General features: G+C 51.3%; 1 protein-coding gene across 1 annotated transcript; it reads right to left on the reverse strand.

The window, feature by feature from the left end:
* Positions 1-238: 238 nt before the first annotated feature.
* LOC100902042 (calcium-dependent secretion activator-like) lies at positions 239-22,571 on the reverse strand (the record flags this gene model as incomplete). The annotated part of the gene is given in 18 exon segments (XM_029113273.1): positions 239-393; positions 1,727-1,744; positions 2,365-2,474; positions 2,628-2,866; positions 3,469-3,570; positions 6,733-6,798; positions 8,424-8,459; positions 9,916-10,771; positions 11,160-11,228; positions 11,231-11,312; positions 11,852-12,020; positions 15,479-15,648; positions 16,369-16,449; positions 17,072-17,266; positions 18,930-19,070; positions 20,570-20,785; positions 20,872-21,153; positions 22,497-22,571. Coding segments are annotated over 18 exon segments (3,062 nt in total), but the record flags the coding sequence as incomplete, so codon positions are not given.
* Between the last annotated feature and the right edge of the window lie 1,828 nt (positions 22,572-24,399).

The raw sequence follows: 24,399 nt of genomic DNA on the forward strand, positions 1-24,399 counted from the left end.
AAATGTGCATGTGGTGTCTCTCCAAGAGAGAGTGAGATCGTTCACAAGTACACAAAGGCGGGAGATATGAATAGGAGAGTTTTACACAATAATTGTTTGGGGGATAGGAAATTATTGACACCATCGCACTCTGTGAATCATCTGAGCGAAAACCTGCATCCTTTCCTCCCTAAATCGCCATGGCGCTCTTCATCCACCAGCAGCTCATCCTGTCGTACTCCGATCAGAACTGTATTACCTGGCTATAAAAAGATTAGAACTCACCTGGAAGAGGGGGAAAGAGTCCCAGGTATCAGTGGGTTGGTCCTCCAACACTACATCCATATCCACGGCAAATAAGGACCAGAAAATCTCGGCGTGTTCTACCAATAGATCACTGAACCACGCGAATGCCTGTGAAAAAGGTGTTGGGAAACGACCGAGTTAGATCAACCCGACCAGATTGATTCCCACTGCTAATGAGAGGCTACAAGAATAATTAACAGGAGAGACAGCGACGGCGACGACAAGAACGACACCCACAATAAAATCAGGGACATCGATAGAAACAGCAACGACAACAACAATATCCACATTGATATCGGCGATCACTGGCACCGAAGACCACAACCGCAACAGTTAGACGAGAACAACATCAACAGCAACAACTTCAAAAACACCAACAACAACGAATACAGCTCGGGGTTTTCACTATTTGAACATTGGATTGTTGACACCCGATCGGGAGGGGTGTGATGGGGGTCATGCAGCTTCGGAACAAGTATAGGTATTGGAGGTTGAGAGGTGGTTACGGTCGGTGAGTTTTTCGTGAGTGAGTCTCTCCGCGGCGCTCGGTTTCGTTAGTTTTTGTGCGTTCCCTGTCGGTTGACTCGACTGACGCAAAAACTCACCCGGTCCTGTTGAGAGAACGACGTCCGAAGCGGAAACAGTTTTGGGTTTGTTGTTTGGTCGGTGTTCAGATTGGGCATTTCGAAGAATAGTAGTTGGATGGTTGGATTGATGGTTGGTTGGTTTGTGGAAGGGAACGAGAGGATAGGAATTTACAAGGTGATTCTGACGTGCACTCTTGCGGCTGATGCGATTTTATCAACATTGACCACGGATACGAGCTCGACTGACAGGGAGGGGAGGTGAATATCTCCCTTGCGGACCGAGGATTCACGGAAGGAACGAAAGTGACAAGCGTTCGGGAGTTACGGATCTGAACCATCGAGATCGGAACTCGAACATCGTGACAGACTCTGGATATTCGAGAGAACCCTAAATTGACGCAGAGAGATTCACGAGAATCGCAATCGGATGGTCTTCACTTGCTAGCAGAAACAAAATACATAAATCAACTCAGATACGACGACCTCTAAGACACGGCCATCGCCGATTAAACAAAATCGCCCCATTAACCGAAATACATATGTCGTGGATGGGTAGACCCGATGACTACAGGAGAGCATGTCTGGGAACGTGAGAACGCAATGGGAGGTGGAACCCGAGAATATCCACGACGTGGAGTCCATGATTCCACGAAGACGCCCAAGAGATTCGAAGAATTATGCTGACTGAGATCTACTGTGCGGAAAAGTGTTCACGATGGAGAGGAAAGTAGATCGCACTTTGTGCTCGACGACTGAGGTACGAACAACAACAATATCAGTCTCTTGTGGTCGTTGATTACCGCGTTTTTTCGAGAAGCCGAAGAAGTTGAAGTTTTTCGATCACTTGAAGAAGCACTCACCGAACGGAAAGTCTGTGGTAAGGAGAAATCAGTAGCAACGGGAACCACAAAGGGGCGGAGGTGGTTGCCCAAAGTTGGTAGCAAAGGGAATAGTGGTAGTTGTATTGAACATCGAAAGCGAGGGATTCCGAACAACGAAGGCAACATCAAATCCGTCAATTCAATGGAGAGCAAGAACCGAAGGAATCATAAAATCGGTTAGATTTCCAAATACGAATGATCAATACTTGATTCAAGCGCAATACCACCCAGCAAGCACCCAGAAGCAGCCCACACCCGAAGCCAACGTTGTTTCAGGCTGCGACGTCCACATCCGCGATGATGAGCAATGCAAGTCAATTATTAATTCTCTTCTTGTTTCTAAGAAATCGAGAGGTCTCAGTGTTTATCGATAATAGCGGGAGAAGTCAACTATGATTTCATCCTGATGGAGTCCGCAACATTTATGCGGGACTTTCTCAGAAAAATCCGAAGATGTCGCAACCCTCATCATCTAGTGAAGCCAATCTCATGCGATCTTTACTGCCCGCCGGCTGCCAGCCAGCCTGTCCATCGGCTGTTTTTCTACCTGCGTCAGATATCGAACTCAAAACACGACAGTGGAGGCTCTTCGCTGAAGCCTTCGGCATTACCTCAGCGTAGTGCTCATTATTCTGCTGCAGAAGGTCGACGCACAGCTCTGCCAGATGAATCAGGTCCTCCAACCTCTTGCTGGGAGCTTGGCCTGAGTCCATTATAGCATCTGAAACGAGGTTGCGGAGCGACAACCAGGGTGAGTCGGAGAACCGGATCAAAATCCTGTTCTGATCTCTCTAAATAATTCCCCCAGCCGAACCGGGGCCTCGCGGGTGAGCCGAGAATAGATGGGAGCGCGAGGAAAGGTTTCAAAACTCACATTCATCATGTGATCGGAGCGACGAGTCATGCCCAGACCCGTCGCTCTTGGGCGTGGATCGCGCCTGCTCCGAAATTCGGGTGTAGTTTACCAGGGCGGCGCTTTCGAGGCACTTCTTAATGATTCCACGAACTTCCTCGGGCGGTGCGGGCGTCATAACATCCCGCATCAGGACACGTTCCAGCAGAGAGAGCGCCGCCTTCAAAGAGCCCTCAGGACGTCCGAACGGGAAGCAGTACCTATCGGGAAGGGAGGGAGACGTCATTTACGGGTATAGGCAATTATACGAGCCCGTGGTTTCCAGCATTTCCAATTTTTTTCCATTATTCATTGATCCATACTCCTTTCCCTTTTTTTTCTTCAGGAGAAGAATGAGAGATTTCAAAACCTAATTCTGAATAATAATAAAGATAATTATGAATGACAAATAATTGATGAAAACAATATGAATTCTCACAACCACGGGCTCGACTAATTCCTTCCCTCAACCAATGGATGTTCTCCCCGGGTGAGTTTCATCCGGAATTCGCATTCGCTGTTCCAGATGAGACTGAATATTTTGAGGAAATTCGTGATCGCCTTATAAGCAGTACTGCGATCGAACTCCTAGGTCATGAAAAACTTCTCCCTTGGAAATATATAACACGTCAGCCACATCAGTCATCGGCGCCGCCCGGTCGTAATCCGTTGCTTTCCCGGATACTGCTCGAGGAGCAAGCTGAATCCTAGGAGTCGTTGCCAACTCTCGGCATCCCTCCACTCTCGACGAGGCTGAGCGAACGAATGGTTACGCGTCGCGAGCGGCAGCAGAACTTGGGGACCTGCTGCGAATAAGACCAACCTGAAGTGTGTAATCTGGTGCTCGAGGAGGATTTTGAGTCTGTCCTTAATGTTGTTGAACAGGTCCTTCTCCTCGACTGTGACAGTTCCTATGCCATCGGGCCTGCAAGATAGAGTCTTAGAACTCGCTCGACCATATGTTCACTCACGAACGACTAGAAAGAGCCCAAGCTAGTGACAGAATGGATGAATGTTTTGCATTCGTATCCAAAGCCAAACCGGTTGTCGTGCATCTCTGCGCATCAACACGATGCATACATTGCCTCAAGACTCTGTCCCCACCCCTTGCTCGCGTCTTTCCCGATCCCTCGACCCGGGAAGGAACGTTCCCTGCCGCAGTAGGTCCCTCCTGTCTTCAGAACCGACATGGTTCGCTTCTCATAGGCTCGGATCAGGTCCTCGAACTGTCAATTCGGATCGAGCAGGAAACAGATCTGTTTGACGGATAGCTCCCGCAGAAGAGGCTTCAATGGAAAGCTCCCATCTGCTGGTGTCTACCTGCTTGCTCGCAACTCTTTTTTCATCCGACCGTCTCCCCTGACCGGCTGACTGACACAGGGGTCGACACGCGGGTTCGATTGCTCATACTCCCGCCTGTATGCCATTCAGAATGACATACAATATCATCGCTGTCTTCGGTTCCCCAAGACTAATGCGATATTTCCATTGTACACCTCAGTTCGCAGATAGGCACCTCATTCAATTCCCCTTCGTCTGATGTGCTCGTCTGATGCGTCAATGAAGACCCTGGGACTGTTTGTCGAAGTACTCCGGTTCTCGTTACGCGATCAAGTCTCAAATGATTTCCATTCGGATCTATCGTGAGGACGCGAATCACGCGGGGCGCCATCGACTGAGGTACTGTGTGCGAGAGAACACCCGGCATCTCAACATCAATGCCGTTGACAGAACACTCTCAATCAGCGAGTCGGAGCAAGCGAGCACCAAATCTAGAATATTGGAGGTTGGTTGTCCCCAATGGTTGATTCCCGAGTCTTCCCCCGGGCCACGCAGAAGGGACGGCAGGAGGAGTATGTGCCCGGAAAGCTCTCGGGTATATCTCCCGTTTTCTTGACTGACCAAGTTGACATCCGAGATTCGTTGTCTTGAACCGAGGAACCCCGATGCGTCTCGTCCCCCTAATAATTCGAATACAGAGGGCTCAGAACACTCTGGACTGCCAGCCAGACTTCAGGTCGCCAGACAAGATCCCTACCAGCTTTTCACCTGAGATGACGAGACAGTGAATGACAGACATTGCATCACAAAATGAAACTAGACAACCATGATGAATACCATAAAGTTTTTGAAGGCCAAGTAAAATGATTCTATGAAGTGACGGAGAACCATTGAACCTGTAGAAATCGAATTATTGACGGAAACGATGAACAATGCAAGCCTACAAGAAGCACAGATTGAAGCGAAGCGTTATCAGCACGATCCACGACGATCACGGCATTAGCAATCTCGTCAACGATCTGATGATGTATTGGCGGTAGGTATGAATTGACGTAAGACACCGAGCTCGATCACGCGAATAGTTCCGATGGCTGCACGTAAGCAGCGAGACCTCCTCCGCTGGAACTCCCGGACTCACCCTCCGGACGCACAACCCGCCTTCTCGATGAATCCACAATGCTTCCAAAGCAGTGGTAGTATAATCAACGGTGATCTTTCGCGCACAAGACAGCGTGTCCAAGTCAGGCACCATTTCGTAACTTTCGAAGCGTTTCCTGAAGGCCGTGGAGTTCCTAACGGAGCGAGCCGCCAGGAGTGAGACCCTCCCTCTCCCCGGAGGCAGCAAGCGCGCGCGGGTGTAAGTGCGTCAAATCTGAGCCACTCGGAGCCGATATAGGCGTGCTATCGAGGCTGTTCTGGGTCTACTTGTCCCTTCACGCTATCACGCTACAGTCATTGGCATACAGGAAAAATCTGAGTGATGAAAAAACACGAAGAGCTAGAGGCAGCTTAATAGTCATATGCTGTATGGTGCTCTTACGGTGGTCGATGACAGCTTGTCAGCCTCCTACATCTAGTCTACATAGCTCGCTCGCTCGCTATGTCTACACCTACTACAGAGAGAAACCAAGTTCTTATGGTGCATGCTGCGAGTCCGTGTTCTGAGAACGGCCTCCCTATTTCATAGGCAAGGTTCCTTTTTCCTCAACAGCCTACAGCTAACCAATGAACCTACGACCGACAAGCCAATCTTAAATATGTATTTATCTGTCTCAACAATGAGAATATGCAGCGAATCTCCGACTCGGTTCTCGCGAGCTTGTAATGATTTGGCGCTCTGTGGCGCATCGATTGGAAGGCTCCAGTCGATAAATAATAATCGCTGATCAGATCGATTCGAATCGTGAGCGCAGAGACAGGCACAGATTGAGAGAGCAGTGAGTCCACACTGATATTTCGTAGTAGGTTTAGCATAGAAATGAATGGAGAATTGAGAGTCGCAAAAATGGAGTGAGATATCGAGAGACGGTTTCCCTCGCACGAAACATTATTGCAGGAACACTCAACCCCGTTTTAGGTCCATTCGACGTCATCCGATCGAGTCCATCGCACACATGGTCTTCTTGATTATGAACAATGCAGGTCGCGGAGTCAATTATGCAGAGCCGAAGGAGGAAGCAGCGGGAATAAGGAGGGAAACGGAATATGGAGAAATAAGTTTATGGTCGAATGACATGGAGGAAACTCCGTATCTAGATGATGCGGAGGACGGGAAGGCCAAGGAGCCTAACAACTACGACAGTTTAGGTTATCATAGCTCTATGATGCTTAACATGGAGATGGGATGGGGAGCAGTATCGTTGTCTACCGAAGCATGAGTCAACTCGGAATCATACAAACTCTGGTGCACCGAGACCACCAGATTCGTGAGAGGTCGACTATGGATCGAACCAATGCGGCATGACTGGAATGCTCATCATGGTAGGCCGACGACGTACAACAGCACCTTCTCAGGAACTCGCGATTGAGGCCGCCATCGTCATCATCATCATCAATTGATGGCTCATTGCATGTATCAGCAGTCATCCGAGGACGGAACGAAAGCTCCGAATGAGATAACGGTAGCGAGAGCTGTCGTCGCCGCCATGGGCATCGTCGTTGTAGTCGTGGAAGTCGGAGAATGCAGTAGAAGAAGTAGTAGTAGTGGTAGTAAGAGTAGAAGGAGAAGAACTAAAAGCGTTCTGGAACGTGCTGTCCACGATGCAAGTTGGCCGACCCCCACCATCGGGGTGAGGGGCCTACTCACTTGAATTCGGGTTCGGTGCTTGGCGCAGCCTGTTCTGGTTTTTCCTCAATTGCCATTACTGCTTCCCTGAGAGAAACGATTCCGTTGATATTCTTGAGTCATCGGCCGGAGTTTTCGTGACTCGATGTTCGAACGCCCGATCGCTATCATCATCGACGACGGCGATGCGAGCCTGCCTCAATGCGTTGTGGCTGGATTCTAGCATTTCCCTTTCTCCCTTCAACCAGCCAGCCGCAGTAATTCAGCGTCATCTCAGCATCATCCGCAAAATCCATCAAGAGAATAGAGCGGGTCAGGTGCAACAAGTGAATCGATGCGCAACTAACTCTAACAAGATTCCGAGTGTGTACGAGTAACTAGTTGAAGGAATACGAGCTGCTGTGTGATTCCTTGTTCATTCAGCTGGAAATTCTGCTGCAGTCTATGCAGGGGAGTCTCGTCGCCGTTCCTCGTCTGTGAGCCTCGAGTGATCTCACTTGTTCATTCGTCTGGCTCTCTATGTGGCATAACATCGCGCAAGCCCAGCATTGATTCATAAGACGGCCGACTGGGAGAAAAATACTGCCATCGATCTCGGAAAGGAATCAAACGAGTTTCCCCTGCTAAGCGAAATGAGTATCACGGATCCTCGATGACGAAAACCGCTGTTGAAGTGTAAGAATTGGGGCTCACGGCTCCTCATATTCGGGCTCATGTGACCATTCGTGGGCCTCTCGGGCGGAAACGCGACTATGTGAGCTCCAGTGCGAGAGCTGAATCGCCACTTGTAAGGTTATCCCCGTCGGGACTCGCCTCTCTGATCGATGCGAACTCAAAATCGGTTCTGTTCTTCGCGAATGGAGTTGAAATTTCCAAATGACTGAGGAATCAAGCTCCGAGGTCTTTGGATGACGCGTTGTAGTGGAATCTTAAGCATAGATTTCGCTTTGGGAAGAATTACGAAATTCCAAATGCAACCAGGGAAACAGTCCAATCTCGGCTCCTTTCAATCCCTAATTATATTAGGTATACTTCTTAGATTCTTTCCTCAGAAGCATGCGTCTCCGTTTAGAGCCCCGGGAGTCAGCTCGGAATCCGAGCTAGAGGCTGAAGTGCCACGCCTCGCTCCGTTGTCGGTCTATCATCTATCTTAGTAGGTTATCCCGAAGCGAGCAGCACACACGGAGCCATGAAAGCACTCATCTACCTAGAATCAAGGTACCTCAGGCCTTGCCTCAGACTGAGGACTCTCTCGGACTCGGATTGGGAGAAAGCGGAAATCGCTCCAGAGAACCTCAACCTCCGACTGAAAGAAGTCTTACGGAAGCGGTACAGCTAATGCCAGCTGACCGCCATTCAATTATTGCTTCAGCACGGTTCCGGTCGTCTGTAGAGTGGTGAAGCATATCCGTGGTGAATCCTCTCCGTCAAAACGTGTCGATGGCAGATTGCAGATTTTGTTTTCACATGATGCAGCAACAGGCCAGAGCAGGAAGTTGTTATAGCGTAAGGAATTTGCCGGAGCCGTCGACCAAGAGCGACACAGTGGCGATCATGCGAAGCAGCTCATGCGCGCTTTCAACCATTCAAGCCGCCAACATTCACGCGTCTTTCGCACCTACATTGAATTCTTCCAAAATTCAGCCGCTCATACAACAATCATCACGATCGTTATCAGCATGACCTGAGAGAGCGGCTATTTCGTGTCTTACCTGAAATCAGTAACCACCGTCCCGGGAGGCGCAACGCTAAAAGGCGTCGACACGGTGTTAACAACTCGGTATTGACTAGCAAACAATAAAGATCTACGTAGGCTGTATATGTACCAAGTCGTAGCGTATTCTCCTCGACATGGGTCAAGGTTGGATTCGTGACACCGCCGACTTATACGGATCTCCCTCTCATCGGTGACATATGCGATACTGACGGAGTCTCCGGGGATTCTCGCATCAGGAGGCGGTATAGTGATGAGATGTGATTGAAACGACATCAGGAATAACTGAGAACGTAGTGCGAGCCGTGGGCACGCAGGGGGATGGGAGATATCTTATCAGGGGAAGGAGTCGATCACAGGATATTATCAGACATTGGGAAAGGAGCATCCGTGACTCAAAGACTGAATTGATCGATCGACCGATCGATCGACAAGACAAGGTTGGGGACGGAGCTGGAGAAGGGGACCGTCAGGCGATGGCGGGAAAGTGAGGAAGCTCCGAGCAGAACTGATTGCAGAGGATAACGCCGGAAGTTCCCATGACCTCTGGGTCATTCGAGCGGGGATGCTTCCCGAGCACTTCACGCTGAGCCGAACAGGACCCGAGTTTGTTGTGCGACGGAACGCTGAGTATTTGAAACCAATTTCCTCGAGTTTTTCTCATTTCTCTTTCCTGCCCGAGCAGACCAACAGGTCGACCGGCAGCGCAGCCGATCGACCCGTTGTCAGGAGAGCAAGCCGTATCTCTTGCGGGTCCATCGTGTGGGGTGCAAGAAAAGCCTCGCAGTATTTGCTGACCCTGCCGCTGGTATCTCTAAGCTTGCACTGGGCACAATTCTTCTTTGATGATGGAACCAAAGAGAAACTGTCAACATAATCAAATCTAGCGTAGCCTTAGGGGTGTCATATGCTTGATGAGACTAGCGCTTCATCGCCACGCAGGCCTTCCAGGAGCGGTGAATCAGCTCAGCGGAAGGATGTTCAAGAACATATGTACAGCTGCAAACAATATCAGGATTCCTGGTGGAATCGCCTCCAGCCAGATATCATCCGTCTGCTAGGTAGGTCGGTAAGATCTGGATCAATCGTCGGTCCCTCGAACGGATTCAAAGCGGATTTCCGATCGGAGCCGAGATATACTCAGCTTTGTCTTACATACTCAAGTCTGATGGAGATCGCGAATCGCGGATCGCGTCAGCGAGAACATAATATTTGCTCCGAAACAGCGAAGTGAATGTATCAATCAAGAGCTCGAGAGGTACCTAAGCTCGGTCGGGTACGTTGCTCCACACTGACACGAGTAAGCGACAGTTGCAGCTGTGAACCCTCCACTTCAGGTCGAATTATCTCGACTTATGTATGGTGATGACTCCACTCGTGAACTCGAGCTGTCAGCTTCGTGTATATTGGCCCCGTAGAACATATTGTTCTACCTAACGTATTTTGGTCTGTTCCAGACCGGATATCTGCGCTACTTAAATTCCACTCACCTATTGCCATGTACATGCGAGGAACAAAAGGCGAATGAGTAGTGGATGAGCGTTGGGTCGATCATGACCCCTCTCTCGGCACGATCTAAGAGGTCGCTCAGGTAGCACAGGTGACGATAGCATGATCTCACCATGTAGCGAGCGGTATATTCGTCCAGGACGAATATTTGTCCCGGACTGAACCAACCCAGCGAACAGTACGGATCTTGCAGCCGGTAGTCCAGGGTGAGTGTTTGCAGGTGTCGAAACAGAGAGTGGTGGTCGAAGCGGTTGGGGTCAGCCGAGATGAACTCCTCCATGCCATGGCGACGCGCCCGTTCCGTATCACCTTGCATTCTCGAAATCTGTGAGTTGCGGGTGGCTTGGGGCTGCGAGGTATGCGTGGGTGGGCTTGGCTTATGGGCTTGACCAGTCGCACGATAAAGTGCTTGGACCCAAAGGTGGCAATCGGCCTCCTCCACGGAGGCGAAAGCCACTGCGTCACCTTCACGTACCGCATTGAAGAAAAATCTTCCCCCTTCACCGGGCGGCGTCGCTTCCTCTGGAGTGTAGTCCACCGTGTAGCCATCCAACTGCATCAGTTCGTTCGGTGACGAGCTCTTCTCTCGAAAGGAGCACATGGCAAAAGTGTACTGAGAAACTTGGACGAGTACAAAATATCGCTTCTTCCATTTTTTCCAGACGTTTCTTCCTTGCGCGAATAAGTAGCCTGCGTGTTTCATGTTCTGCGGCCTCTCCATACGTATCGTAATCCGGATCTGGAGATCTTGATCTTGGGCGTTCTTTGGGGCTTGCATCCGGTACCAGTCGGCGCCACATTTCCCACCCATGGGCGTCGGGCGAATTTGCACTTTTCCTATTAAATTCCGAAAATTTATGGATTAGCCATGGAATATGAGCGGGTGAGCATCGCTACTCTCCGTCGATATGTCCGACTCTTCGGAGCGAATCTCCCCGCAGCGTTTCTCTCGGACCATATAAAGAGGAGTTCAGGGACTGTGCTCATAAACCGCAAATCCTCATAATAAAGAAGAAATAGTCTCCGCCTCGTCGTTGTCGGGACAGCTGCAGCTGCTGTATTGGTCAGAGTATTAGGAGGAGAACACGAAAAAAGAAGAAGGCTCCACCATCATACACTCCAGACTACATCTGGAGATGTCATGCTCTCGTCCGCGTCCCATGAGGCTCTTGGTCAGAGTCTAGCCCCGGAAGCCTCTGGATGAACGTGACGTTGAAGCACTCACCTAACTCCTTGTCATCCAAAGAGAGCAATCCAGGGCTCTCAGTGTATAACTTGACCTTAACAATGGGAAGGGGTGTGAAGTGGTGAAGTCGCCCTGGGTGTCCCACATGGGCTTGGCAGCTTCCGCCATGTCCGTTTGCAGTTTTTCCCCGCCCTGAAATAGAACGGCCGCTTCAGTTCTCGATCAAATATCGATGAGAGCAAAGTCTCAATCGGAGAATTCGCCCGTTTTCGCCGTGACCGAGTGTCTGTGGATGGAATTCTATATTTCCGACGACCTCCGGGAAAGAGGCACATGGGAACTCGTGGAGAGTTTGCGCCTCTTTGGAAGGTAAGACACATCAGACGGAGCTACATGGGAACTCTCGGAGCAGCTTGCGAGATGGAATGCGCAAACGGGAAGGACTCCGCTGCTACTGCAATCTCATTACGGCCTCTGACACTCGCGGAAAAAAAATTGACGTCAAGCTCCTCTCGACTTAGCATCTGATGCGAACAGTCATCCACCTCGGAGGGATTCAGCGAACCGGCGCGGCCTGGCCGAGAGACTCACACCGACAGCGGTACCCGAAGGGATCCGGGATGAAGACGGTATAAGTGACGGCTTGACGTCAGAGATTGAACATCCCAAGGAGGAACATGTCTCTCCCGAGGAGCGCGGGTCTTAGAATATTGGCACAAAAATGAACTCACCTCTACTTCCATCGTACAGTAGACGATCCGGTTGGGTGCAAGAGACTTTAATCCTTTAACTTCGGTGACAATGACCTCTAAGTTAAAATTAAGCACGATGTCAAACTTGGATAACGTCGGCTCTGAGTCCTCGCTTACAAGGCCCTCCTTGTTCAGGGGTGCTTGACTTCTGTGGAAAATTGTAAGTGATTACTGTGAGACAGGGAATTCGGGCGAACCCACTGATTGGTTAAACTTCCATCTACAGACGCGCCCTCAGAGCTCGCTCCTCTCTCGAATCCAGGCTGGAAATGATCGGAGATCGATGCGCTCGGTAGGGTAACCCAGAGATTTGGGCCGCGGGCGAACCAAGCAAACAAAAAAAAGTATGCACCGTGATCCCCGTAGCAAACCGATCGAATCTGTAATGATATCATCATTGACGAAGGCAGCAACAACAGTGACAGCGCAAGTTGCGGCGACGGTTGCAGCGGGAGCAACGAGCGGGTATATCGACGCGCAACAAGTCGGTGTATCTCGTTAGGAGGGAACGTCCGATAAATCGCCAGAGCGTGAGACCGCTTGCTCGCCCGCCAGCCCACCCGTCTACCCGCTCCGTCAGCTGCTCCGATTCCGATCGGGTTCCGGACTGTTTCGGTGCAGTCAGATTTCTTTAACGTTGGATGCTCGAACCGTTCGGTGACCCAATGATACAGTTCGCAAGCCGGGCCGAGATTATCCCACAACGACGATGATCCATGAAGTACCCACGTAGAATCTGATCTTCCGGCGGTTCCGAGCCAAGAAGATCTAATCGTGCTCTTATGATAAAGCTACCGATTTGGGATGTGAACATTACGTGAGAGTCCCCGAGCAGATCGTGCAGCCGAGCGCCTCGAGATGGGGAATCCATAACGGCGAATGCAAGTAGCCCACGCAGCAATGCCGTAATAGACTTAAGCTCCTCCCCGTGAAACTGTTGTCCTCTGGATCTTTCTCCACTTGGAAACTGACGAGACAAATGGTAAACAGGAAAATGAAATATAATTCACGAGCATAAGTGAACCAGGACGAGAATCGACAAATAATGATTCGGAAGCGTTCGGTCAATTCATCGGAATCTATTATAGAATTGGGATTTGGGGAAAATGGGACGAAAATCAAAGAACACAAACCTGGGAACTCTGCGAAGTGAGAAAGGAAATTATTGGAATCTTGCTGAGCCAAAATCCGTAAGCGCAATGTCAGGTAATAAGAATCACAATCTTGCTCGTGGCCCTGCTTCTGCGAGGCCGAAAGGAATCGCATCTCGGACCCTTTCTTGCGATGAGAGATCTGCTAGGGTAAGCGCGGCCGTGTTTTCGCTCCCTCCGTCGTCAGGAAATGAGCGCCATGAAAAAATTTCGTTCACAGATGATGCGAATAATCGGGGCCGATACTCGACAAAGGGGATTTTCCTTCCGAGCCCACAGTCTGTTCGGAACGTGATTTAGCGATCGTTCATGAGGACATCTGCATTCCTTGTCCACCGTCGCTCCTCCGCGCGTGAGAGTCGACTCGCGCAAAACTTCTGCCCGGCGTTGGTAGAGGCTAAACCAGACTTGATTAATTTGTCTCAGAGCATTGATGTTAGGAGTCCATAGTTTTCCGAGAGGCTTTTCTCCTTCCGGAGCGCCTAATATTTCTTCAGGAGAGGCGTCTGAATTCAGTGCGCCTTTCGGCGTGCCCTCCCTCATTATTCTCCTCGAGCTCCGTTCGCTCCAACTCGCATTCGCCGGATAGAAAAATTCAGTGATAAATGAGCTCGCTACACATCCTCGCCGAACTCGCTATAATCGAACATTCCACGTTATTGAATCTCGAGGCCGTCCATAGAACGAATACGGAGCTGAACACAGAGAGAAGGAGTTTGAGCAAAGTCTTCCCGACTCAGTGCACGTCCGTCGATAGGTCTTTGAAACCGCCAAGGAAACACTCCAGAGAACAGCTGGAAAGCGTTTCGAGAACTATGAGCTAGTGCCTGTGGCCTTGCTCCGCATACGGATGTAGAGGTTGCCCACAAAGCTCAGGCTGTCAACGAGGTTCCGAAGGAGGGGAATGAGAGGAATCGGAGGGCAAGGGCGAACGAATCATTGTCGATACCGTGACATAAATCCGCAGTTCCTCGCCGACGACTGCTTGATTCCAGCACACGACTCGAACGTGAGCTCGTCCTGCGAGCCCAGCTCCTCCCCTGCCTCCGAGGGAAGATATTGCGAGTACAATAAACCAGCGAATCAAACTCTTGAGCTGGGAACACACCCAGGCCTCGAACAATCCATCCGAATGATCTTCTCAACTCGGCAAACCCGACGCGAGCGACCTCTAGCTCTGGATATGAGTATTTATAAAACCATATAGAGCTGGAATCGAACGTGTCCTCGGGTGATCCCTGATTTGCAAAGCGAACGGCCTACTCTGGTGTTTCCACTAAGGGGGAACTTCTCGAAAGAGCATCGGGTCGAGATTCTGACCTCGTTAAAAAAATAAATCGAGTCGCGATCAATACGCAGATGAGAATGACCCCGTCCAAAACTGTGCACTCCATCTCCTAGGAAGTGGTTCTTCCATTCGGGTCGCAGACGATCTCAAGAAGAATCCATGTACCACAAGAGGAACGCGACGATCCGCTCCTGCGGGGAGATTGCCCGTGGACTTCAGCTCGGACAGCTTGGCCCGAGCTGGTCTGGTTGAGCCAGCGGCAGTTGATCGAGAGGTATTCCGCCTCTTTTGGCAGCGGCAGCAGGGGTCGGAGCCCGGGATCAGACGTTCTCCTCGCCGGCCAAAGTGCGAGGCAGTCGGTCGGTCCTCTGTCGGTAAGCCAGCTCCCTAGCTAGCGAGTCTGATACTAGCAGCAGCATCGTCCTCTTGAAGGGCCAAAGGTGGGACGACGACTGAGCAAACGGAAGCGCACGACCGAATGGCTCGGTGAAGCTGCCAAAGTTTTTCGGGGTCGGAACTTTGTCGGCGAGAGGCTGCCGAAACTTGCGGGGAGCGCTCAATACGTGGGAAAGTCGACGGCAGCCGCGAGTAGGGGACCTTGCGGCGCGGTGGGCTCTTTGGGCTGTGGTCAAAGCGGATGAACGTTGTTTCGAGAACAGGATTTGCAATAATCCCACCTTCCTAAACATATCAGAGCATCCGTCCTCCGGAGCTTCTGCCGCGGAACCATGCTTTGCGTAGCCTTGACCTAACTCGCGAAAACACTTTTTCAGCTGCTGCATGCTCCTCTTATTAAGTAGATCCCGCCTGCCTCATTTTTCTTGATGACTGGATTCCCGAATGGAATCTTCGCCGTGAACCATGCAGCGGCGACCACGGACATTAATGTTTCCTCTAGGGCGTGTGGATTCATGATTTCGTTGATCTCACGCAAGTATTCGTGGAGTCGCAGTTGGGTGTCCCGAAAAAACAGTGAAAGCATGATTTTTCTGTGGAGTATCACCGGGCAGCTCGAGCCTCGTTACCAATACTATAAGACAGACGAAAGAGCAAAGAGTGCGGTGGCAGGGCGCGGTAATCCGGCCCCGCGGAGCTCTCGAGACTACCGTGGTCTATTCACCGGGCCGAGTCGTCGAGCGAACAGGAAGTCATCGTGCAAGGACTCACCTATGGTTGTAGCGCCTAAGCTTCTGCAGACCGTACTTCGAGTCCGCACTGCCCTTTGTGACGGGCAAACCTTCGAGGTTGGCCATCAGCAAGTTGATCGACGATCGCATTTCTTCAACAAAAAGTAATTCCATTTCTTTGACAACAAATTTCGGTAGGAGCTTCCGATTCTGAAAAAAAAAGGAGAAAACTCTGATAAGCTGGACTCGATCTTGGAGGAAAATTTTCTGCTCAAATACAATCCGTTCAGCCTAACGTCTGACGTTTCCCTGTTGCGCGAAGAGCCTCGGTTTGTTCGGTATGGTCTGCTGGCTCAGAAGTCGCAAAACGACCTTGACGAGGGTCATTAACAAGTGTGCAGACGGCAAGCAGAACGCCAGACCGGTAGCTAGGTAAAGGCAGCCGGCATGTCATAGAAGCAAAACATCGCTCGAAAGTCGTTGCGCTGCCGACTCTGTCTGATCATTGAATTAAGTGAGTGCTCCGTGCAGCAGGAACACGTCTCTCAAGGTGATTGTGACTGGTTCCCTCTCTTTTGTCCGGACGACGTCCCCTCCAGAATTCTTTGTTCTTCACACACGGGCAAACGAAGGAACGTTGAAATGAAAGGACCCATACCCCATCCCCCCTCCCCCGCTTTCCCAGTTTTGACCCTCCGGAGTTCGGCGCAAAAAGCTATGACAGTAATTACGCCCGTCATTAGTGATAATTGTCGTCGGTGGAGACAGTCTACTCCGTCGCCTCGACTAGGATTCGGATCGCTCCTGATTCCGGATACGACTCTGAAGGGTTCGCGCACCTATGCGTTGCCTTCTCGTCATTGATCGTCGCAGTCGAAACAAAGGGAACCTCTGGGCCTGCGTCTGTATTGCGTCTGATCAGACACTCACCTTCTCCATTTCGTTGATTTTCTGAACCCGGCCATCGAGTTCGCGTCTTATAGCAGCGGCCTGTTCGTCCGCTGAGTCGAGCTGTGAATATGGAAAGACAGATTCAAGTTGATTGCGTTCTATTATGGATCCGCGCTAGAGAAATCGGACATCTCATTCCACTATGTTGAGTGGCGAAGGGTTGGGCAACGTTGCACCGAAGAAAACACAAGTCTCCTGGCGATGAACGAACGCGGAAGTCGCCCGCCGGACGGGGCTCGCGTTCCATGAATGCTTGACAACATCTACTCGAACTTGATCAGCAGATTTTTTTTCTCCTCTAATGCGGCGGCTCCCCGGACTGGATCGTCCCCCAGGGAATTTCTGCGGCGCTGGTCAGCGGACTAACTGCATGGCCGGCTCTGATGCAGGAGCCACGTATCCGACAGAGCCGTACGCCCGATGCTCTCGACAGTTTAATTCATCGTTGCAGTCGAACGAGTCGAATCCATTGACAGCCGTCATGTTTCCAAAATATCTGACGAGACCAGCGCATCCAATTGTCTTCTCGGTGCCGACACGGACCTGATAGGTTGACTATCTTTGGAAAGTACGCCGCAAACGCTTTGCTGACCGCATGAATAAATTAGAACGAGCGAATTAATTCAGAATTAGCAAGTCCCCGGGTCAAGGATACCCCTAATTGCGTAGGGAAGAATCTCACTTGTAAAGCGTTGTACAAAAGTTGATGCTCGAACTTCTTAATATTCAAAATGTTCTGGAACATATCGTAGAGCTGCTCCTTGCTGAGAACCATCTCGGAGACCAAATTCTGCTGCTGCAGTCGGCTTTGTGTTTTTCGAGCGTCTTCATCACCTCGAAAAATGGCGTCGAATTTCGTCATCCATGAGGTCAAGACCTGAAATGAACGTGTTGCATTTCAATGCGCCTTTCGGAATCGCATGCTCCGGAAACGGGAGCAACATACAATTTAGATCAAGAAATAGAAATCGGTGCCCTCTCCACGACAAGGGTATTCAAAATGGAAAGCATTGCTCCGAAAGAATCGATCTGTCGGGATCAGATCTCGGGAAGACGAAGGACGGGCAGGGATGAGTAAAACTCCGTGAGAATATGCCGCAGCTCGACCGCTAATGGCACACGCCTAGTTGGATCACCGATTATTCGGCATATCCGCTTCGAAAGTCCCGTACGAGCGTGAACGAGGCTTACACTTCGGATTTTCTCTCTACGAAACGCACAAACGGTAAGCTCGGCTTATTAGCGGCGAAAAATGCACACGATGCCCTCGCTTGCACTCCGTGGATACTTCAGTAATGATTTCGACAAGACTATTCCGAGCGTTCCCGCGTTTCTGTTCCGCGGACGTTCGAATAGGCTGTTCCGGTCCGGCATACGTTCTCGAGGATTTCCTCCATATAATCAGTTGTTGCGTTCGGATCGAAAACTCTGAGCCTAACTCTTCGCGTCGGGGGTCAATAAATTCGAGCGTCCATTCTGCCCTCTTGTTTGTCTCCTTCCCGACGCACTCTCTCGAACGTCGCGCAGTTTCCGTGTCCGGGAGGGGAAAGAAGGAACGATCGAGAAAAAGTTTCCGGAGGCAGCGCCTCTAATTCGGTTTGAAGTTTGCGGCGGCGACGGAAGTGCGCTCAGAAATACGAATAGGGAGCAGGAGGAATTCTCGGGCCTTAGCCAAGTGAAGACGGCGGAAGTGAGTGATAGAAAAACTAGAGGCGATGAGGGCCAGGGGATTGAGACTAGGGGCAGAAGTGAAGAGACGGGCTAAGTGACAGAGAGTGATAGTGACAAAATCCACGGGATTGGAAGCAGGAACATTGGGAGTTTGGGAGAAGAGCACTGCGAGAACGAGCAGAGAGAGAAGAGGGCTCCGAGACAAATAAAGAGCGGACGAGCGACGGGAGCAAGAAGGAGAGGTGCGACTCGCGCACGACGCTCCAGGCCATCGTCGGCTGCGCTTTTAAACATTCATCACCGGAAAAAAATTTGCCCGTCGTCCACTCGTTGCTTGAGTGACGACGGCGGCACCGACCGACGTCGCCTTGAATTGGTCGAGCTCATGGGAGCAGGAAAACTCGCTCAATCTTTCTCTCCACCTTCCGGCTGGAGATCGGACGACGGTTCTCCCCTCAAGGACCCATCCGAAGGTTCGCGAGAACGAATCACGAGGCTTCGAGAGGCATTCCTAGTCTCTCGACTTTGGAGAAGATTGACTCACAGACTGACTGAATGACTGAATGCGTTCGTGTCTAAGTTGCGGCCTGCTCCGACTGAGCCGAGCCTGAATCCCTTGACTGATCTGCAGGAGCGCCCGATCCGAGCGGATCCGAACGGCTCAGTCAAGCTGTACGGAAGAGCCGGTCGCTGAATCGCGGAGGCGACGCAATCAGTCGAGAGGAATCCGATAGACTCTGCTGTCGGAGCTGAGCGGCCAAGCTCTCCAGTTCACGACAACAAGGTAACAAACGGAAGAGCTAACGAGCCGGCTGACATTTGAGTCACACAGTCGATTGTGATTACGATCGAGTGAAACGAGGTCTTACCGTTTCTTTGCTAAGGCCGTCGATTTCAGGAAGCGATCTAACTCTTTTCTCGATGTTATTTCGAAAAACTTCTCTGAAGTCATGCTGAGAGCAGGCCCCACTAACAACCATCATCGCAACTCTGTCACTTTTGAGAAACACCTGAAACAATACATCACGGTACGTTAGGTCGGGTTCAGAGGTCACAAGCAATCGTTTCCTCCGAAAGAAGGCCGAAGACGGAGAACATCATGGCCGGACGAAGGCCTCCGGAGTGACTGCTCGGGGTTCTGACACCGTTCGCTCCGAGCTCCGGCTATAAACCCTGAATGGGTTTAACGATTACTCATTAGATACGCTACTAGATCGAATAGCCGCAACTCAGAACATCGTCTCGGAAATATCGCAAGTAGTCGGGGGAAAAAACCGTTGGAAAAAGAAGAGCGCATTCGGGCATTTCGACGTTTGCCGCAAGCCATGCCGCTGGATCTGTTTGTGGGGTAGCGCCTCCACGCAGGAGTTTATATTGCTGACGACCGTATTCGAGCGAGATAAAGGAAAGACGAGAGGCGAGCCGACACAAGGCCAGATATCTCCGCGTCGACGCCGCGTCCTTGCCGCCACTTTCGAGCTCGTAAGTGAATGGGATTGCTGAAGGAGACAATTTTTCACCGAAAGCACAAGCCGCCTTCCTTCCGTGAGATGAGTTCTTATCGCCGTCAAGCCGGAGATGAATCCTTGGCCGAGACTCGACCCGGCCGGCATGCCAATCAGGCTTGCGGAGAAGGAGGGTTTCGATCAGATGGAGAAAAAAGAACTAACCCACCAACCAGAGGAATCTCGATGGACTCAGCTGCGCGAGAGCCAGAGACGGATTAGAGAAAACAAGCACGCTTAGCGGTTTCGGATGCAGTCGCACCCGTCGCGTCAGTGCAACAGGTGGCGTGGATGCGCTGTACGAGTCTTCCCGAAAAACGGTCGCAGAGACAGAAGTGCTCTTCGGCAGGCGGAACTCGTCGAATCGACAGCAGTGTACATGAACCTATGAACCGCGCGAGGACGACTCCGCTCCGAGGGACAAGGGACGACGATTCGATGTGCCGACGTTCCACAGAACTCAATCGACGGTCTGGCTGGCGGGTTTCGAATGTTGAACGCGGCCGAGCAGTTTTCGGACATCCGTGTGCTCTCTCAAATAACTCCTCTGATCGATGACGACTCGTGCAGGAAGATTTTCTGCTCGGCTGCCCTCGAACTTCTTCTCTCCGTCCCAAACACTTTCCCTCAATTCCCCGGATTCGAGCGACGGATTGTGAGGGTTTTTTCGTTAATTGGATACGGAAATTCTTTCCAGCGAGTCACGAGAGTACGTCCGGCATTCCTCGGATCCATGAACGTTCCTGCGAACGTCGGTCGGGCTCCGGGAATTCCCTCGCGTATTCCGCGAGGAAATTTGTCGTCCCGAAGTGACCATCCCGCGCGGCACTGAGGAACCGCGAGAGCTCCGACTGCAGATCCATCGTGCTCCCTCTCGCTCTAAACGACCATCTTGTCCGGACATCAGATATACAACAGGAATTACCTAAATTAAGCTCATCGAATGCGCGAGCGACTCGATTCAGATTGTGAATCGATCAGGCGATCAATAGAGCGCTACTCACCTCAGTATAGCTTTGTACGGCATTTTGGAATGCTTCGTCGGCAGCGATGGTGGTTTCGCCTTTGAGGAACGCGTGAAATCGCTTCTGTAGAGTTTCGAGTTGTTCTTTCGTTATTCGCATCTGCCGTCGCGCCATATCTGTGTTCTGCTTCGCGTTGAACGGGTATGCGACGCATCGCAGGATGAAAACGTACAGCTGTAGCCTCTTGCGGCGTTCCTGCAGATTTATCTCGATCCGTTAATCTCGTTGTCCGCCGTTGCGGCACGATCTTGTCGCTGCGTTCGCTAGGCGCCGTTTCTTACCTCTTCTTCGTTCTGCGGAGCGAGATCGGTTTCTTCGACAGGTAACGCCTGCCCCCCCGGTGGAGGGGGCTGTTGCTGAGCAACCTTGGCTTGTTCTTGAAGCAGCGTGACGGGTGCGGGGCTTGTGGGCCTCAGGCTGTTGGATCTCTGCTGCGGAACTGCGGGCAACCCGCTGGCGCACGACACCGACGATATTGAGTCTGTCGCAGCCGGCGATATTGAACGGGTCGTGATGCCCGAAGATGGGAACTCTAGCGTAGTCACCGAAGATGACACCCGGACCTGTTAAAATTAAAAGGCTCATTACAGCACGACCTTCCAGTGGACTCATTTTCAAGGGGTCCGCGACCGGGACTGCCGGCATTCGCGCGGCGGGCATCGGCGAGAGAGACGTAATGATCGGAACCTTCGCTCGGAGGGAACCGTCAGCACAGACGGACGACGCCGACGCATCGACGGACTACGACACCCGTCGTCCCGCGGGTGATGTCCGTGATGTGCGGCGGCGTAATTCCTCAGTCGTCGCTTGAGTTGTTTGTGCCCATGTCTCGGAGTCATGCCAGGCGAGGCTAAGGCGCAAGGAATCCGGGTTCGAGCGTCTGTCAGAGGAAAAACTTCCCGAAAACATTCGGGCAAATGGCGAAAATCCAGCAGATCCCGAGGGGAGCACGTTCCGAAAACATGTCTAAGTCGTGATCGTCTCGGCGGAACATGGCGAGGCCGTGAAGGTCCATGAGTCATTTCTGTCCGCATGAATATTCTCGGCCCGAATAACATCGGATCTTGTGAACGCTCATTCGTCGGAGTCAGCAGCTATAGGACAGAAAGACGGGAGAGGCGGCGAAAATCTCAGAGATTTAGAGATGGGAGGCGAGCGATGGGATAAGCCGAGAGCGTTGCTCTTATGGCCTACACGCTGAAGTCGAGAGCCGCGCCCGAAATATTGGCGGAATGCTCTCTGATCAAAAGGAAAAATCCCCGGAAGAGACTTCAGGATGGAATTACGGGCGCGGAGCCGATACAACACAAACGCTTCAAGGAGCGGCAATATTGAATGCGCCTAGGACTAGACGTCAGGGAAGCTTCTTATGCGCCGCCTGGGTGGGGCCTAGCCGCGAGGAACCTTCAGCCGCCCGCACGGCATAAAGACCGCAGTGAGCACTCGGGCGGAAGATGGAAACCCGAAGGACACACCAGGAAGCCGAGAAATCCTATGGACTATGGACCCCATTAATAGCATATTACAGGTATCGGATATTCTCCTGGCAAATCACGATATCTCTCATGCAGCTTCCTTCGCGGATCAGGATTCTTAGCAGCCGGTCGTGACATCCATCAATATCGTCACGTCGGGGAGGGTCAACCGTCGAGGTGGAGGTGTGTGCTCAGGAGCTGAGCCTCAATACAGCCGATTCCGGATGGATCAACATCACTGACATCACGACAGACCCTCTGGGTTGACGAGGTATTACAACCCGTTTCGGCGCGAGACCCATGTGAAACATGGCGTAGGAGAAAATCGTCGCAGAGTGAACTCCGGAGAGATCTTCAGGAAAGGAGCCGCAAAGCTAACACGGAGTGGATAGATAGGACGTATGGTATCTCAGGAACTTATTGGGGCTTACCGTCGGCGGCTCGGAGACATCTTCGACGGTTCCCTCATCTCCACCCTCGTCTTCCGACGATGATGGCTCCAACATGCTGAGCGCCTCCTCTCGTCTGCTTCTGAAGCGAAATCAATCCAAATCTACGCTCCCGCCAGCTCTAACGGGAGTTTCTGCTTCAACACCAGTTCATACACTGAAAAGAGAGAAACCAGACGAATTAGTTGAACACCACTCTGATTCCCGGATCTCCGGGACGACTCGCCGAGTCCGTCGCGGCCTACGCGGCTAAAAATCAAGAATGCACTCGTCGGGAATCAAGGCAGGAGAGGAAAAGGTCACGACCGGCTCTCGGTTGTTACGCGACCTCTTACGTTGACTAATGTCTGAATTCGTCCCATTACACTCTCTTGTCTGATCATCGTATTCTCCTCGTTCAGAAACGAGTTCTCGTAGGTAGAGGAAGCTTGTCTATCCTGATTACTGACTGACTGACCGAGTGCTTTAATTAGTATGATGGAGATTTCACAATCCGGTGGCAATTCCCCATGTCAGGTGGTCCCACAATACGTAAGAACAGTGTATTTCATTTCGACATACTCTGTCGATCGTCTGGCCACTCCATCGATAATTCGACGTCGTTCCGATAATTGCCTCTGTTTCGCCGTCAGACGAAGTAACAGCATAATGGTCGAGCTACAACTGAATCGTATCGTGCTGGCTCTGCCTCACCGAAGACCTCCACGAGCGGAAGCCAGACGTACGACCCGTATGGCATTAGCACTCTCCGATAGCCCGCATACTTTCTCCCTGTCGTAACTTGTCTCGTAGAGCTTTCGATACCTTCGGAAGCACAGACCGGGAATGGTGACGATAGTGGACCTCACCAGGAATCCAATCAAGGCAGTTTCCGATGAAGGAACGCTGTCCGACAACAATCTCATACTGAGTGAGTCAATCCGCGAGCGGAGACGGAATGGTTCGCGTACCGTTGGTGGGAAAAAGCGGACTGTGATGGCCCGGAACGCCGCCTCACTTATTCGAATCCGTCTACGCAAGCTATATTTACGACTGTCAGATGTGAAACGTCGCTGGAAAACCTATGTCCCGAGTTTCCGAGTTTCGGCCGAGTTTCCGTCAGAGGAAGTTGCGCTCTGACAATTTGTGGAGGGAACCTGTTCCAGACTCCGCTTCAGCCCACCAGATTTCGCAGAACACGTTTCAGGCCGCTCGGGGAAGAGCGTGACGAAACACTGTCAGCTGTTTGTTCATCAGGTCTGCGGATCGATAATGCGGGAGACAGTTTAACGAAGAAACATTCGGGCGCTAAGCGAAGGAACACAGTCCTGTCCTTCGGATGGCTGAAGCAACAGAACGGCTCGGTGGAGCCATTAACAATGGTCTGATGGCGCTGGGCTCTCTGTCTCGGGCGTTTTTTTCTCTCCCACCGTCGTGTTCGACCTTATTTTTTTCTGCAATCTCTCTGCTGGTTTGAGCTTTGACTTCGGATGCGTTTTTCCTCTGAAATTAACGTATATGCCTATTCCAGCCCACCGTATTCGGATACCCGCCCTTCGATGTCGTTCGCTCTTCTATTTATTATCTCACTACCGAAGCTTGAATGAGGCAGTGCCCATGAACAGCTCCGAAGACGTTTAGAATTGAGAAACTATGGCAAATCGAATCGATCGTGTTCAAAAATCGATTTGAAAGTCGTGGTCCACGTTCAACGTCTCCCCGCCATTCGCCTGTCTCTGCTCCCCAGTTCGCCCCATTCAAAACGACCTTAATGATAGGAATGAGCAAATGCTACCGGAGCGCGTACACACGGACGACAACCTGCGCAAGCTCGGTATTCCTATCGGATGGCGGCTTCTACGACGAAGCGAATGGGTGGTTGGCCTTTGAGAGATTTATCGGGAGC

The sequence above is a fragment of the Galendromus occidentalis genome, unplaced genomic scaffold (assembly GCF_000255335.2).
Source record: "Galendromus occidentalis unplaced genomic scaffold, Mocc_1.1 scf7180000075417, whole genome shotgun sequence".
Taxonomy (NCBI): domain Eukaryota; kingdom Metazoa; phylum Arthropoda; class Arachnida; order Mesostigmata; family Phytoseiidae; genus Galendromus; species Galendromus occidentalis.